This window comes from Apteryx rowi, unplaced genomic scaffold (assembly GCF_003343035.1).
Source record: "Apteryx rowi isolate R43461 unplaced genomic scaffold, aptRow1 scaffold_38, whole genome shotgun sequence".
NCBI lineage: Eukaryota > Metazoa > Chordata > Aves > Apterygiformes > Apterygidae > Apteryx > Apteryx rowi.
The window spans coordinates 1665401-1682583 of record NW_020450307.1 but is presented as its reverse complement, the minus strand read 5'-3'; the positions used below and the strand labels follow the sequence as shown (position 1 = coordinate 1682583).

The 17183-nt window shown below is 45.5% G+C and overlaps 1 protein-coding gene across 4 annotated transcripts in view; it reads left to right on the top strand.

The window, feature by feature from the left end:
* Positions 1 to 17183, top strand: part of PEX14 (peroxisomal biogenesis factor 14) — a 103221-nt gene that overhangs the window by 77029 nt on the left and 9009 nt on the right. For 2 of the 4 annotated variants that reach the window (XR_003254865.1, XR_003254866.1), the window contains exon 10: positions 13707 to 13884. Coding sequence is in view for 2 of the 4 variants with exons in the window: in XM_026074063.1 (XP_025929848.1) it covers positions 1684 to 2149 (466 nt within the window). In the remaining 2 variants the exon portion in view is untranslated. Of the gene's footprint in view, positions 1 to 1683; positions 3537 to 13706; positions 13885 to 17183 lie in introns of those variants that run through there. The other 2 variants (XM_026074063.1, XM_026074064.1) reach the window with 1 other exon arrangement.

The window sequence follows — 17183 nt, the reverse complement described above, 5'->3', positions numbered from 1 at the left end:
TCATGGTAGAAAGCTTTGGGTGATTGGGATCACATCTTCAGTTACCATCTGTTAAGTTAGTTCATACAAGCATCRGTACTGGGGAGAGAGCACTAGTTAATGATGCCTCTTCAGCAATGGGAAAGTTGTTCAGAGATTACAGACCTGTTCATCTTGTTAGGCCTCTACCTGTCAGGCAGGATGAGGAGCAAGCACAGAGGCTTACCTGTCCTTTGTCTTTTTGTTGACGAGGGTTTCATCTTTGATTTATGCATACAAAATCTTTCAGCTGTCTACTGCTGGCCAGCAGCAAGGGGATAGCAGCTCCCCAGAGTGGGAAAGGGGGAGGGGCTGTCATTAGGGATAAATCACTATTTTATGCAGCTGGGGGATAAGTGCTTATAGGAAAAAGAAAAGTKTTTGTTTGTTTGTTTGTTTGTTCTTACAAAAAGGCAAATGTTTCTGCAGTGTGCAGGTGGCAGCAACACTGGAGCTAAGAAAGTCTCCAAACTGAATTTCTTGATAACATTTATGATACTGGTTGAATAATGCAGGCATTAGCTTGTTTGCACTCACAGGAGATGGAGGTTAGAACAGCAGAGTTCCTCCATGGCTAGTGGTGGCAGCAGAGATAGGGAGGTGAGCGCAACTACTGTTCCTAGTTCAGTCTAAGAAAGTGAAATCTATTGTGTTTGAATGCTCACTGCAGGAGAGCAGTCAGCTTTCTTGGTCTATTCTAGTCTTGTTCTTGGCGCTAGCTAGTTCCTAAGGGGCATGTGAACTCCCTCACGCACAGCATCCTCTTCAGAGCTTGATCAGATAAGTCTTCACACTCCCACTTCCCACATGCACAAGCAAGGATTGTATTTGCATGGGAAATACCAGATCAGACACTCTTTTTGCTCTGTTATTCATGACGGATGCCTCTGAAGGCACCAGTGCTCCCTGCTGCACTTATATTTGTCCTCTTTGATACTTGGATTCTCCTTTTAGGGCTGGGCATTAGCCTGCTGCTGTCAAATCCTTAAAGCCCACCTGGAGAGGACTCACTGAGGACAAAACAGCCAGCTCCTCAGTTGGTGCAAACTAGTACGACTGCATTCAAATCAGGGAGGCTGAACCAGTTTGCAGCAGCCAAGATCTGGCCCAAACATGTGAAGTGCATGCTGGGACTAGGAGTTAGGCTCTGGATTGTAATGAGCCAGCATGCAATAGCTGTGTATCGCAGTGGAGATGAGAGCCAGATGGTGAAATTCCTTGGCTCAGGCCTGAGGGCCTAATGCCTCTGACTTCTTGCTCCAGTGGGAATTTTCTTTACCAATTAATTAGTGATTGCTTTATAAAGGGATATTGAACACCCCTATCTTTCCAGAGGCAGCATTCCTGAGTGCCAGCTTAGTCTGTGAAATTGCCAAACCAGATCATTTCAGCACTTCAGATTGCCCAGCTGTGTGCAGGCAGCTTTTCCCTTGTGTGCAGGCTCAATTACTGGGTGCCTGTAAAGCACTTTGAGATTCTGGCTGAAGAAGTGAAGTGGTCTTGGTTTTATTTGTTTATGACACAGGAGACTTGCAATTTCAGTCCTGCTTTACATGATTCCCCCAGTACAAATGCCACCCTTCTCTCTAATGATAACCCCCTCAGTGTTTTTAATAAAAGCCCCTTTCTCTCCTTTTCTTCTCCTCCACCCCCCTGCCCCCCAAGGAGACAGTTCCCTCCCTCCCCTTCAGCTCCTAAGATCCCGTCATGGCAGATCCCAGTGAAGCCAAGCTCACCCTCCAACCCTATTGCTGCCAACCATAACAGCAGCAGTGACATCTCGCCTGTGAGCAATGAGTCTACTACCTCATCACCAGTCAAGGAGAATCACAGCCCTGAGGGTTCGAAGGTCAGCTGCCATTTGCTGAGCACAGAGGAAGGCAACAAGGCAGTGATTGACGTCAAGAGTCAAGTGCGGATGGAGGTGCAGGGTGAGGAGGAGAAAAGGGAAAACAAAAGGAATGAAGAGGAGGAAGAGGACGATGAGGATGATGACGTGAGCCATGTGGATGAGGAGGAATGTCTGGGTGTCCAGACTGAGGACCGGCGAGGAGGAGATGGGCAGATTAATGAGCAAGTGGAGAAGCTACGAAGACCTGAAGGGGCCAGCAATGAGAATGAGATTGACTAAGGCACCTTGGCTTCTTCTTCAGCTGCTGTACATCTTCCCTGGCCTCCTGCACTGTCCCTGGTGTCTCTCCCATTTTGTGGAGAGAAGTGCCCCCATCCCCTCCACTGATTCTTCCGTGATTGACCTTGAATAGGGTCATAATTGCCCAGCGAACAAGGTGGGCCCTGTTTCACTACAGGGCTGCGCAGCATTGCAGTGGCTGCTTCTTCCCTCCCAGTCCCACCTTCTTCCCATGACCTGGGATCACTGCCTAGGCTGGGAGACCAATCGCCTTACCATGCACCACAGCTACAGAAATAAGTCATCTTACAAAAACATCCAGCATCTCTCCTGAAGCGGTCAGCCTCTTCACTGCATCCTAGAGTCCTTCTATTCAGTCTCAGAAACCAGTCTGTCCTGAGCTATTCTATTTCGCAAGCCTTTAATCCCACATAAATCCTGAACCAGTTCTCTCTGTTTTCCAAAATAACCCTCTGTTTTATTTCTCAAACTAATTGATGTTCCATCTCCAAATCAGAAAGTTTTAACCCTGAATTCCTCACTAGATCTCACTCTCAGCCACCTACTCTCAGCCTTATGTCAAGCCTCAAATTGCTGAAACTACCCAGCATTTAAAAACACTAAATTTCTTGTGGGGTCCAAAGAACATTATTCCCACCCCACATGCTCCCTTCCACTCATCAAAGTGGCTTCTTGCTAGGAATCCAAGTCCAAGTTTCATGGCCACAGGAAAATGCATGAGAACAGGTGGCTTTGTTACCAGTTACTCCCCAGTGAAAGAAGGCTTTGAAAGATGACCCCGCTCATCCCAATTGTTACCCTTTTTCCTCCAAAGGCAAACGGAGCTCACATCAGTTTTGGACATCTTAAAATTTATTTATAGCTCCCCTGAATGAATGAGGTGCTATCAGATGCTGAAAGAGTTGGTTAATTCTGAATCTTCACAATGGTTCTTAGTCTGTTTTTTTTCCCTAAATGAGGAGAAAACCCTTCTTAAATGATCAGTGAGACCTGCATCTACACAATGACAGGTGCCTGCTTCAGCAGAGCAGTCTTTGCAGAAGAAAGAACAATTCCAGCTCTGAGGTACACCGCTATCCTTTCTTGCCCAGCCCAGCCTTTTTTCGCCCCGTTGGGGCTATACACAGAATAAAACGGTGAATTTTGAAAACTCATTTGCAGCATTGTGTTCTCAGCTGGTAAAATGGTGGTGTCCAATTATTATTCACTGCATCAGAGCCTCTTAGCAGAGCAATTCCTGTAACATCTGAGTCACCCTCTCTTCACCAAGCAAGCGTGCTCGTCCGTGTGATCATGTATAGATTTAAAATATAAAATACGATTGTATATAATTGTAATAAATATGAGTTACCACTATTTAACACCAGGCTGTTACTGGATTACTGTGGCTCTTATTCTGGGGAAAAATATGCATGCAGGGTGGTAAAGGGAGGGAAAGGGGGAAATTCTAGAAATTCAGTGCTTATAAAATGTTTTCCAGAGGGCATTTATGGTTGGTTTATGTTTAAGCTGCTCCAGTCCGAGGTTATGTCAGCAGGAGGCAGTGTACAGAATGGTGTAAGTGCAATATAAAGTATGATATAAATAGCTCTAACAACACCACAATGCTAGGTTGCCTCTGTCATTGCAGAGGGTGAGGTGGATACATCATCTTTTGAGTAAAATGCAGCTATTTTGGTCCCTTTTCTCCCAGCAGGAGGCACTGCGAGGCCCAGAAAGCAGCATCTTGCTCTGTTTCCACCCCTTGCAGCAGGAGGTGCTGAAGGGAGTGCGTGAGATATCCCACAGCCATTTCGTCTTATCTACCAGCAGGGAATGCTCTGCGGTATCCCATGACTGTGCTAACCCTGCCATGTTAGTACAGAAGCCATTGAAAGGAATGGCATACAGCAACTTGTAGCTACTGTAGTCCCATCTTTGTTCAACAGAAATATTTGGCTCCCTTCTTAAAAATGAGGGATTTACTTGATTCCTGAGTATTTGGGTGTCTGGTACACAGTGACATTTTCCTGCTCAGGGGGAGCGAAAGGGACCTTCATATTACTGTATTTAGACCTGCTGTTGAACGTGATGATTTCTCATTCCTTAAATGGATGAATATCTTCCCCAGGAGTGAGTGAGTGTGTGTGTGTGTCTCTCTCTCCCTCTCCTTCTCAATCTCTCTCTCTCTGCCGTTTAACGTTCACAAAGAACGTCACGTTTAGCTAAAACAGGAAAATTTGAAAGTGTTTAAAAGCAAAGGCTTTTCTTCAGAGATGGCACTTTTCATTTCTACAAGCCAAGAATCCTTGTGAAAAGAAAACAGGACTGAATGCAGGGATATAATGAAAAAGTATTGTCCTGCCTGTGTACATTTTATATACATAGAAGGTTTTGAAAATAGAAAGTGCCTGGACAACAGCAGTTGGTGAAATGTGGAAAATATGTTGCTGAGGTATGTGCCTTGCAGAGTGACTTACGAGGTTTACAGTACAAGCATCCCTGCGGGTTCATTTTCCTCCCCTTTTCCTCCATGTTCCCAGTGTTCAATTCATTTACCTCAAGTTTTCTGGTGCAGCAGTAAAAGGCAATTTTCCTCAACTGCCCTTTTCCCACCCTTAGTTTTTTGTTCTTACAACCTTTACCAATTGGTTACAGCTTTTTCTTTCCCCAACCTGATATGAATTCCAGCAGACTCCATCATAGCCCTTGTTGCTCAAAAAACTAACTCTCCTCCTCTTGCTCCTGGTGGGGTGTTTGTATACTTTGTTGAGGAAATCCAACCCATCAGCAGAGAATTTGGAAGAAGCCAGACCTCCTTACGAGCAGGTATTTTTGGAAATCATGGATGCTATTCTTCTCTCTTATATCTTGTCTTTCTTTCCAGCATAGCAGCAGTTTTGGGGTCAGTATTTTGGTCCTGATGAACTGTGTAGCCTGACTTCTAACTGTAATTCTTTCTTTTTTTGGCTAGAAACAAGCTTCGTAGATCAGCACTCTGTGAAATGTTTAGCCCACTGGCCAGTAGGCACTGAGGATGGCATCATATTAGCTGAAAGATGACCAGGTAGCAAACCCTTTGCCTGCAGAAAAGAAAGACAGCAGCAGTTACCCACTGATTGGCTTATTCAAGTAGACTGTTTTACACTGTAATCAGCCTTTGTTTTGACACAGGAAGAAGAATAAACAATGCGCAGGCTGGTGAGTTCAGTTTGTTCATAACATGGTTTCTGTAGGTTCTTAATGCTGTGCAGGAAACAGGTGAAGGGAGCCTCCTCTGAACAGTGTCACTTGAGCACATTTCAGTGAAACCCTGTGAACCTGTGGTCTGCTGTGTAGAGGAAGCAATGTCAGGCTGGTGCTTTCCAGTAATTTGAGGATATAAAAGCTCCCTGTTCAGTAGCCACAAGAGATAAGTGGGGAACTGAAAAAATGTGATAAAGTGGGAAAGGGTTAAGGAGAGATGTCTCCTGATCATCTTTGTCCAGCCTTCCTCACCCCCAAGATTGACAAATAAGCCCTACATGAATCTTTGACAGAAGTAGGAAGAATTTTTTTATTGCCTTTTGCTTTTGGGGAGTGTAACCTAACAGTATTTGGGATCAGAACAAAGGGGATGGACAGTGGAGTCCTGTGTAATCTTGCTGATTTTCTGCATGACATTTTCGAAGGCATTTTACTTTTAGTGTGCCTCAGTTTCCCCATGTGAGGGTAAAAAATATTGGCCAGTAACTACTGAGATGTGACAAAGACAAGTTGCACAGAAAGCAAATTTTGGAAACCAGATTTGTTGCTAGGTCCTGCAGCTCTCACAAAAAATCCCCAACCCCCATTAACTGGTGTGCCTGGGAGTAAGACCAGTGCAAGGCTGCAGCACACCACCCAGCTGGAGCCACTGTCCCCTGATTGTCTGGCTCCTGATGGCCTGGACTGCACAGCTGTGTGAGAGGAGCTGTATGACCATCCTGGAGCCGCCTCTTCATCTCTGCCTGCGGTGGTCAGTCAGCAAGTTTGCCCTGGCTTGGAGGCAGCCATTTTAGACCTGGTCTTTCCTTGTTGCAGCTCAGCTTCTTCTGGCATGTAAGTGCTTTTTAATACATATGTTCTCTCTTGCCTTTGTTTCCAGTGGCTACCTCACCAGGGTCTGGGGTTTTGTTGTTGCCAGAGGAGCTACCCTGATGTTTAATGGTGGAAGGAAGCGTGGCGCATGCTGGGCTGCTGCCTTGGTGAGAGAGGGGGCTGTGCTGGAGCTGGAAAAACCCCAGTCTGTGTCTGCTCTGGTGCTCTCGTTTGCAGTGCCTGACACAGAAATGGAGGCTGCCTTTGCCTGTGCTTGGTGGGGGAGTGGGTCCCTTGGGGGAAATGAAGGCTTGGCAGCAGGCCCAGGGTAGTTTTGGGGGACAAATCTGATCTCAACACCTGACTAGACCTTCCACACCCAGCAGCTTGTGGAGTTCCTGTGTGCTGTTGCCTTATGCTCAGCACAAATTGTATGTGGTGGTGGCCCTGCGCACCAAAAACGGATACCAAGCTGGAGCTGAGAAACTTCCAGCTGGGACTGGAGCTCTGTCTTGGGTGGTATGCAAGCGCCAAGCAAGAGACAGGCTTTGCCTCAAGCGACTGAGAACATAAATATAGCAATGCTGGGAGGTGAAACAGGGGAAATGATTCACCTGAGGGTACAAGAGAGAGCTTCCCAGCTTTCTTCATTCTCCTTTTACCCTCTTATCTTAGATTATGCTGCTTACACAGAAGTTAGTCCCTGCAGGGCTAGCTTTGGAGCTGTGTCCACTTGTTAGGCTGTTGCAAGGCTGGCCCTTACCACTACCTGTGCTGTCAAAAGTGAAACGAAATAATGGAAATATACCCAAGCTGAATGTGGGGGGAGCAGGGGACAGAGAGGATGGAAGGCATGGCCCAACTCCTTGATTTGCTGTGCAGTAGAAGCTCTGAACTGCGCACTTGTAGACTGAGGGGCTGGCATGGTCTCTCCCAGCTCAGGGAAAAAAACAATCCCATCCCCAAAAGGGAGCAAGCACTAACCTAATAAAGGCACCAGCTGGACGAAGGGAAAACCAGCTCTTCGTCAAAAAAAAAAAAAAAAAAAAACCTCCTTTCATTAGAAAAATAATATATTTCATCCAAATAAGGTAAAAATATTTGAAATGGGGCAGAAGTGAGCACTAGGCAGCATCTGTCAGGCCCTTTCTGGAAAGGGGAAGATTATTAAACTCAATTACAATTTATTTTTGTAAAGTGTCTTTCAGACTAAAAATCTCCCCAAATGCTTTGCAAGGACTGCTCAGGGGTTACTTTACAATATGGAGCATCTTAGAAGAACACCCCGAGTTTCCCCCCCAGGCTCCTCTTTTCTGCATCTGCTGGAGGATTTAACCCTTTAGGATTTTTTTATTCTGAATTTCTGCAAATAGCAAGAGATCTTTTATGATGCTGTCCACAAAAACATGTCTGGAGGGGTGGGGGGTGGGGATTGGACTTCTTATTCTTTTCTGCTTTAGATAAAATAGTTGCTTTTCTCTAGGGCTATGTCTCCTGACTGAGGAGGTGATTGGCTGGGTGGGTGTGATTAAGAGCATCTAGAAGTTCAGCTGGCTTATTTGTTGCCCATTTTTCTTTCTGTGTCTGTCACTTTGCCAGCCTGCTTGTCTGTCTCTCGGTCGCTTTGTCTGCTTGGCATGTCTGTTCTGTGCAGCATCCCTGTTGTCGGTTTGTCTGTCTTCTGTTATGCCTGTTTGCCTCCTAATGCCCCTTCCCTTTTTCTCTCTAATGCTTCAGAAACAGACTGCTTCCAACTTTGTCCCCTTACTTCTGTAAGTCCATACTGAGGTTCTACCTATGTGGAGCCAGAGTAACACCTCTTTAAAATTAATTTCTTTTTAACTAACTAATTAAACTAGAGCAAATTCTTGGATAGACATTTTTCCATCTCTTTGAATGAACTTGTCTTAGTTAAAGCAATTTAAACTGAAATATGTGCATGCACAAAAGGCTATGTGCTAAATTGCTGCAACTTTCCTATGTAGATGAACTTTCTTTGCTTCCTGCCCTCTTACAGTATCAACAGCAGACTTCATCTCTGCATGCCTGTTTGCCAGTTTACGTCTATGTTTTTGTATCCCTTCCTTGTTGTACAGTAATATCAGCTCTTCCATCACTGCAGGCAGTAAGTTTTGGGTGTGAGGTGAAGGACAGGGTGCCTTCTTGCTTTGCAATCTTTTCTGTTCCCCAGAAACAGCCAGGTGCAGCCTAGCATCTAGCGTGGAACTGGAGCCTCGTGTGTGTTTTTCCTCCTTTTCCCCAACTCTTTATTTGACAGGGAAAAACAAAAAAGCAGACCAAGTCTGATAACCTGCATAAAACACAGGAAAACTCTAGCAAGTGTAGTGAGTGAGTGAGTGAGTGCCCGCGGCAGCGGGCCGCTGCCCCCTCACCCTTCTGCGGAGGGCTGCGGAGTGGCTGCGGCGGTGAGCTCTCGGGCTTGCTGGCTGAGGGGACTCGCCTCTGGGGCAGGCGTCCTCGCTGGTGCTTGTGGCGCGGAGCTCTGGCCACAGGCCAGAGTTGGTTTCCCTGCACCTTGTGGGTGTAACAGGCTCTTCCTGAGATGTGACTGCAAGGTTAGTGCCTGGTGGCTGAATGAACTTGCTTTCGCTGCGAGGGGCTCTGTGACCTGCTTTGGCCACAGATCAGATGGCTTCATTTTATCCTCTTCTTTAGTATTTCAGACTGCCGAGCTCTGAAGTTCAGGCAGAGCTTGGTGCTGGTCTGGGACTGCCTGGTGACAGCAAGGGCTTGGGACAAATGCCATTGGTAGCTGGCTTCACAGAGAGAGCACAAGGCGGCTCTCTGCACTGTGGGAAGGGAAGGGGGCAGGGAAAGGCTCCTTAGTCTGCCTGTCAGATAAATCTTGGTCTGTTTACTTAAATCCTCAGTGTTTCTTCATTTGTTTGTTTAAAAGTTTCCCTGCCAAAAAAGAGCAAAAGGAAGGAGGGAAGCCGCCTCCATTGGCTGCCCCTCCTTGGCCAGGATGGGGCTGGGGCGCTTCAAGGGCAAGAGCAGGAGCAGGACCAGGAGCCAGAGCACTCTGCCTCCCCAGGGCAAGGTGAAGGGATTGGCCTCCGGAGGGGGCTCCTTCCTACCTTCTCAGCAAATGCATAGAAAATCAGGGGCCCTGGTAAAGGAGGTGCATGTCAGGGGTTCTCATGGGCCCGCTTCTTGCCCCAGGGCTGACAAGAAGAACTTGTCACCCCCTCAAACTCCCTCATTACCTACAAATGCTTCTCAGTGTCTTTGTCCCCACTTTGCACGCCCCCCCCCCTTTTTTTTAATAGAGATTGTTGCCTCCCGAGTTAGGTGCTGTCAGCTTTCAGGTGCTGGTGAAGTTTGTTGAAGAGAGCAGATAGAGACCACAAAAGCAGAGGCTCCCTGCCACAGTGTTGTGTTTAGATACATGATAGTGTCTGCAAGAGAGATACTAAAAAGCATCTTGACTATCCTAACCTGTTGTATGTACATATAACTGTAGAGCCTCTTGCATATTCTGCTTGAAAAAATAGATTAGTGTGTACATTTCCTCTCCCCCAATGTGTGAGATGCAAGAGAAAGTACACAAAAAAAGCTGTGTGCACATGAAGAGGCATACAAGTATGTCATCATGTGTCCTCAGAATAGCTGGCTTATGGATACCTGTAAAACACAGCAGGTACACTAGACACCGCATATGCAGTTCCCTCACATGCTAGTGTGTGCTTTCACCCAGACTGACGTACTGCCCTTGTCCCCATACAGGTATTATACAAACCTGTATATTTTACTGTAAGTATGTATGTGCAAGACTTATCTACAGGTATATTCAAGCATGCTCTTGCTCTTTCAAAGTCTGGTCGAATAAGTTCTGTCTTAATTTTTAAAGAAAAACAGAAATTATTTATTCATCTGTGTGTGTGTGTGTATGTATGCGTGTGTGCGAAACTCCTAAAACATTCCCTGCAGCCTGTATGCTTTTTTGTTTAGACTAGGTACAAGCTCCTCATTGACTTTCAGAGAAGGCTTTAAAGTTCGTGTTCCCATTGAAGATGATTTGAGATTTTTATTGTAATGTTTTAAAGCTTCAGTCTTCTGTGGCATGCAGGTTGGGAGTCGGGGGAAGGGAGAGATTTGGCCAGTTCCTCTCCTCCTCTCTTCCCCAAGAGCTTTTTCTTTAAAAGGGCTTCCAATGTGCTTTAAAAGAGGCACCTGCAAGTTCTGTGTGAACATGCTTTTGTGGCTGAGTGCAGAAGTGTAAGTGCACAATTCAGCTGTGACACCAGCAGTTGATGCAGTCTGTATGTACCATGTGGCAGGGTTGTTGGTGCAGAACCTTACCCCTGGAAAGGGTTTCTGCAGAACTGCGAGGGGAATTTCAGAGACTGATATTGTGAATGAAGGTCTTAGCTGTTAAATGTTTGGTCAAAACTCTTTCTTGTCCTTCACTTCTGTGTCATAATCTTTCTCCCTTGCTTTGGATTATTATATCCAATGCTCAGTGAAAAAAAAATTCCATGAAGTCTTGAGGAATTTATTATCAATTTGCTAGTTATTATCTATTAAAGGCTGGTTTCTATCCTAGCTCCCATACCTGGGCAGCATAGCATGGACAGTACCAAAAAGTTGGCTCCATATTTTTTTCCCCCCTTCTCTTCTCTGTTGTGTGACCTTTTTTTTTTTTTTTTTTTTTTTTCCCCCTTCTCTTGTCCTGTTATAGGGAAGAGGTCATGTTAGAATGACTCTTGCTAGTTTTCTAAGAGACCTGGGATTTTCCGATCCTGCCATCCTATCAGAGAGGGATGTCCCACTTCCTCAGTAGTAGGTTGAGCTGCAGCAACACATGTGCAGTTCCCCTTTCCTGCTCTAAGGATTCTCCTGCAGTCAGGCTCCCATGGGCTCCCTAGCCAGGCTCATGACCCAGGGACTCAACTGCTGCTCTTCTACAGTAAAATCCTGCTCAGTTCCAAATTTGTCTCTTTAGAGGCATGAGGGTAGGCTTATTTAACAGACCTATTATTTCCTTTGCAAGTCTCCAGACCTTTACGTTGGTATGCCTTAGGAATCGCATGTTGAGCTTTGGTTCTTGCAAGTTGTAAGTTATCCCTAGTATGTGTTGTGTGTCCTAACAGCTTGCTTTTCCTTTGTACCAGGAAGCATCAGGGCTCTGAATTTGCTTCTGCCTGGGTGTAGGAGGCATTGTGTTGCCTGAGTGAATATCCTCCCAGAGCAGAACATGTTTTACTGCATTTTGTACTCAGCTGAGCAAGCTATGAGGAGAATTTCTCTGGACACTTGCACCAGCTCTGCACACCTGATGGTGTGGCTCAGGGATGACTGCTGGCCCTGACGCCGACTGCTCGGCATTCTGCTCTTCACAGCTCCCTGTGAGGTGGTGTGTGCTACTGGGGGTGACTAAAGAGGAGCTGGGATCTGACGAAGACTTGTAAGAAAGATTCCTGTAAACTAAATCTTCTCGCACAATGTGAAAACTGTTCCTTGTAGGTCTGAGGCATAAGGAGAGGTGTAACCCAAAGTATTATTTTTCTAATCACTATAAATCAGTATAAATACTCTTGCTAAACCGTCTGTGATGATAAGCAGTTGGACTAATAGTCATGATCATCTTCTTGTGCCACCATAATGGCCATTACCCTTATTTTAGACCAACGCTGATATTCTGTCTTCTGTATTTCTGTCATTGCTGGCCCTTACGGCCTCAGCAAGGACAGTTCTCTGTGTGCTAGGGCTTCAATGGGCATGTTTGGATAATGACATCTAAAGAACAGGATGACTGGAAGCAGTGGCAGAGCCATCTGGTCTCCCGTTCTGTGTCCTCAAATACCTTGAATGTTTCTTTATGTTTGAGGAGAATGAACTTTTGCTGCCTCTATTGGATTAAAGTCTGTGAATTGTTTGGAAAGGGGAAAGCAGTGCTTCTCTGTTTGAGTTGCACATCTGGGCTGGTGCCAAAGGATACACCCTTTGTGGATGCCTGTGTTAGCAGTTGCTGCACAAGACTTGGTAGTGGGCTGAAAAGCACTATGTAGATACCCAGTGTTGTGCATGATCCAGGCAGTGCAGTTCTGTGGCTATGTGTGCACGTATGTGCAACTGTAGGGTCCTGCACTCACAAAAATGCTGCTACAGGGATAGGCTTGAGATCCTCAATGTAATAGCAGCAGGCACTGGTCGTTTTTTTCTCCTGACTTTAAAACAAGCAGCCTCCGTGGGTGTCTGCTTCTTTCCCTCTCCCTCCCTGTGGCTCACAAAGTGCAGAGGCTGGATGCAGAGCTGCAGATGCAGAACTGCAGTGTCACCAGTTGCGAGAGTTTGGAATGAATGCAGCAGTAAGGCTTTGATTTGTTCAACTTGCTACTTCTCCCATAACATAGTCATTCTTCTATTTAAGTGCAGTGAGAGTTCCACAAAGAGCAGGCAAGTTCCAGCAAGAGCTTTCAAGCACTGAGTCGTGTCGTTCCCCTCCCGGAAACACAGTGATGTAAATATCCCTTGTGCTGTGGGCAGAGCTCCAGTGAGAACAAACCTCTGTGCTCCAAGGTCGGATTAGGAGCATGTTCAGATAATGACATCTGAAAACAGGATGGCTGGGAGCTGCAGCAGAGCAACCAGGGGGCTTTGAAAGAGAGAGGAGTCTAATCCTCTCTGCTAATAAGGAGGTGACTGCTGCCAAGGCATCGGGCTTGGCAAGCTCTGCTTTGCTGCTTCTGGGTTCTCTGATGGATGGCAGGAAAGACAGCGAGGTGCAAACACCTAGCTGCTTAGAGGTGATGGGGAAATGCAAAGCAGGAGGGGTTTCCATTTCTTTCTTTGGGTATAAAAAGAGCATCACCATTGCTCCCCCCCGCCCCCTTCTCCCCCACAGCAATTCCATGGGGAAGGCATCAGAGCAGTGGTGAATGCCAGGCCAGCTTGAAGGAGGAGCAGCTCGTGTGGCGTTGCAGTGGCTGTGAACGAGGCTAAGGGGAAGGATGCCCTGGCAGCCAAATCCCGGCTGTTGGTGCGGAACCCGCTGCATTTCCAGGGCACTCAAGCCCAGCCTTTCAAGGCAGGCAGCAGGATGGGTGCTGGTCTGTGTGTGGCCCTTATGCCTCAGCAGCAACAGACCAACATTTGAGTGGGGGTGCAGGGGCGGGCAGCCAGCTCAGAAGGAGCTCTGCATTTTTATGTCTCGATGCAGGCACAAATTATCGCAGGGACCGCTAGGCTGTGAGCCCACAATGTGCTGCCATTCAGGAGCAAGTACTCAGGTGCATACTGTTACCTGGAAGGTAACATGAGGGTGCTTGTTTTAGAGCACCTGATGTGCTGTGAACATACACTTGTTCTTCACGGTAACTTGTTCACTGTCTCGTAAAAAGGCATATATTGCATGTTCTAGACCATCCTCTGGTGTGGAAAGGCCCAGGCCTGGCAGGAGTGTCAGGTAGGAGTATGGTGGGGAAAGCTATATTGAGTGTCCAGTGGTCTTATCTAAATTATTGTTTCTTTACAGTCAGCACTCACAGCTGCTGGATCGGCTGCACCAGTGCAGCGTTACACTGTACCATGGATGTCAGGATGCCTTCTTGCCTGAAAAAGACTTTCTCATCCCAAATGGCAGTCATCGTATTCTGCAAGGGCACATGGTGTATACATATTTCTGCAGCAGGAGGAAGTGACGGAATGGCCAGGTAGGGAATGCTTTCTTTCAGATGCGTGTTCGATGCCTGGCGTACCGTTCTGTGTGTTCTTGCTAATTGCTGTCAAAGTGTATGGCTTCAACATGGCGTTTTAGTGTTCTTTAACATCTGGCATACAAACTCCACTCTCTGATAGTCCTCCCAGCCCCAGCCTATCCCTTCCATGCAGAAGTGAGGTTTCCTTGTCTTTGTTGTGTTAGGCTGGTATCCAAACTTAGCTGAAGCTGATAAACGACATCTATTCCTTTAGTGGGGTTTGAATGTACTTGTAAGGTTTCATGTGGGGTACAGCAAGCACAAGTCCAGAGCAGATCCCAATTTACTACCCTCTGAGTTTGCAGGCCAAGGTAGGAAGGGGAAAGTGAAAACTCAAGCAGTCACATCTGTAATGCCAGGTCCCAGTTTAGCAAACCGTGGCGGCATGAGCATCACTTCTATCAGAGGCCCCAGTGAACACTGCAAATAAAATTACAGGGCTGCTGGAAAGGCTTGCGAGGCCAGAGTCTGTATGAACTCAGTTCCTTTTGCAGTTATCATCACAGCACTAGTGCTGAAACATGGGTGCAGGGTGATTACTAGCAATCTGGTGCCTTAAAGGCCCTAACTGCTCCAAGACTTGTTAGATCTTTAAAAAATAAACAGCTCCTCAATCAAGAAGACAACTTGATCATTTGAAATTTTAGTTTTTTTCCAGTTTTTATTGAGTGAAAATGTCAAACCTTGCATCAGTCATGCAAAAAAAAAATCAAATAAATAAAACACATATATTAAATTTCTAATAGCACTAAATTCAAGTGGAAAAATATTCAGTTCTTAATAACGCAGGTGCTGAAGAGACCAGATTCAAGTAAATCAGAGCACACCATCCTGTTTAGGGTGTTTTTTTTTTTTTTCACTTTCTGCATTTTTGTCTCAAAACCTATATATATATCTATATATCTATATATATGTATATACATATAGATATATACACACACACATATATATGTGCATACATATTATTTTTATATTTATATATATACACATACATATTTATAAAACATTAAAAAGAGCATTGGTGGTTCAAGCATTTATTTCCCCCCCTCCCCCACGGAAAGAAAAAATAAAACAACAACAAAACGAAAAATTACACATTTAAAATTCAAAATGAGCTAGCAATGGCTTATAGTCCTAGTGTGCAATATGGATATTACAAAAGGCTAGAATTCTCCCTCTTTGTATTTTTTTTGTTTTTTTAAAGTTTTTTTTTTTTTTTTATATTCAACTGTTTCCCAGACACTGAATGTTAAGGACCTATAGGCCTCTCTTTAAATAAGTTTTTTTTTTTTTTGCTACATTGGAAAAAAAAAATCTCTTTTTCTTTACAAAATTCCTTCCACACAGACTTTAATCCAGTTGAGTTTGTGGCTAGAATGAACAATCTAGTCAATAGTTTTAATTTCTTTTTTGCTCTTCAGTAGTGAATGGTAGCAGAATCAGGAGGGTCCATCTCAAGGTTCATGTTATTTTTTTTGGACAGAATAGTTTCATTTCCTCTCTCCTCTTTCCCCCTCCTAATACAGTTGGTTGAATCTCTCTCTCTTTCTCTGGTCCTCACTTTAGTAACATTCTTCTAAGCATGTATTTCAATAGTATTAACAGTCCTGTTGATGTGGTAGCTTGAAGTGGGAATAAAAACCCCACCTCACTGAAATAGGGATTTGTGCTGTGGGGCCTTTGTTCAGAAAAGCACTTAAGCAGGGGCTTAAATCTATGCCTATTCAGAAAGCATGTGCTTAAGAGTTTTGCTGAATTAAAGCCTTAACATGGTAGAATAAAAAAAGATGGGTTTAACTTTCTTGACTTTGTTGTTGTTGTTGCAAATACAGACATAGTAAGAAAGAGATTTACAGAAACAGAGAATGAGACGCACCCCTAGGGCCAGGGCCAGGCACCTGGAAGGCCCCATCCGGAAGGACAGAGCAGCCACAGTCCGGTGAGGGTACCTCACCTTTTGTGGGGCTCAGGCCCTGCTTGGGTGTTGAGCTGGGCTGTAGCCTTTCGGGAAAGAAAGCCTTTCCCTGTGCCAGCTCCTGAAGAAGTGATAAAGGTTTGGGAGAAAGGCTGAGAAGTTAGTTAGGGAGAAGTAGGGTGCCTTGGGGTAGAAAATGGTGTGCATAGATAAACACAGGCCCCTCTGGCACAGTTAACCACCGAAGGGCGAGTGAAACAGGGCACCGTTTCAGCACGGGTCCCAGTGCCGTTGCGCTGGCCACACCTGCCTAAGGCTGCCTCCAGGATGATGTAAGGTGGCCAGCTCCAAGCAAAGTGGGCTGGCATGAGCAGAGCTACAGGGCTGATTTTTTAAAATTATTTTTACCCCTTTCCTCCACACACTTCTGCTTTCTCCCACCATCTTGGGAAGGTTCAGTCAGCAGATTCTGAGAGATGAATGGGGAGGGGGTAAAAACACTATATCATGGTGCTGGTTCCCAGCTCAAATCAGCAGGGGAAGATCCCGAACAGGCCACAGCCTGCCTGGTCTGAATACGAGCAAGTGGCTGAAGTGAGCTCCCCATCTTGCCACTGAACCCCCCCCCCTTCCACCCTCCCCCCATGTTAAAAACACATGCAGGTTTAAATTAAAGCTTGCAGGATGTTGTATTGAAGGCAGTGGGCTTGATCCTGCTCCCACAAAGTCTATGATGTAGATCATGTTGATTTCAGTGGTACAAATTAAACTTTTTTTTTGCAAAATGGGGTTTATGTTAGGTCCACAGATGCGCCTCTTGGAGCCCATCACCATAGTATCTAAGTACTTGAATATGGGAAAAACGTACAAGTATATAGAACCTGTAACAAATGCCATTAGAGTACAGTCCTTTTTGCCCCATCTCAGTTCTAGAAATTCCAGGCCCTCAAGCCCTCACTCTGCCTCCAGGAACGTGAGCCTCATTATATTCAAGAATTGTGTTGTGCTAGAAAACACACACCTGAGGGCAGGGGATAACCAAACAAAACAGAAACAAACAAAAAAATGAAACCCTATTAAAAAATAAAAGCCACACAAATAACTGATAGAGGAAAAGAACTCCAAAGTATTAAATAAACTACAAACTAGTAATAACAATATTTCATTTGTTTTGTTTTCATTTGTTTCATCTCCTCTACAAAATTCAAGTTAAAATTCGGAATCGTGCAGCTCCAGTCAGTGCTAGGAGTGTGAAGTCAGCCTCAAACCATAGAGTTAAGGCCCCCCCCTCCCCTGCCAACCCCCTACACACACGCACGCACACACACACACACTAAAT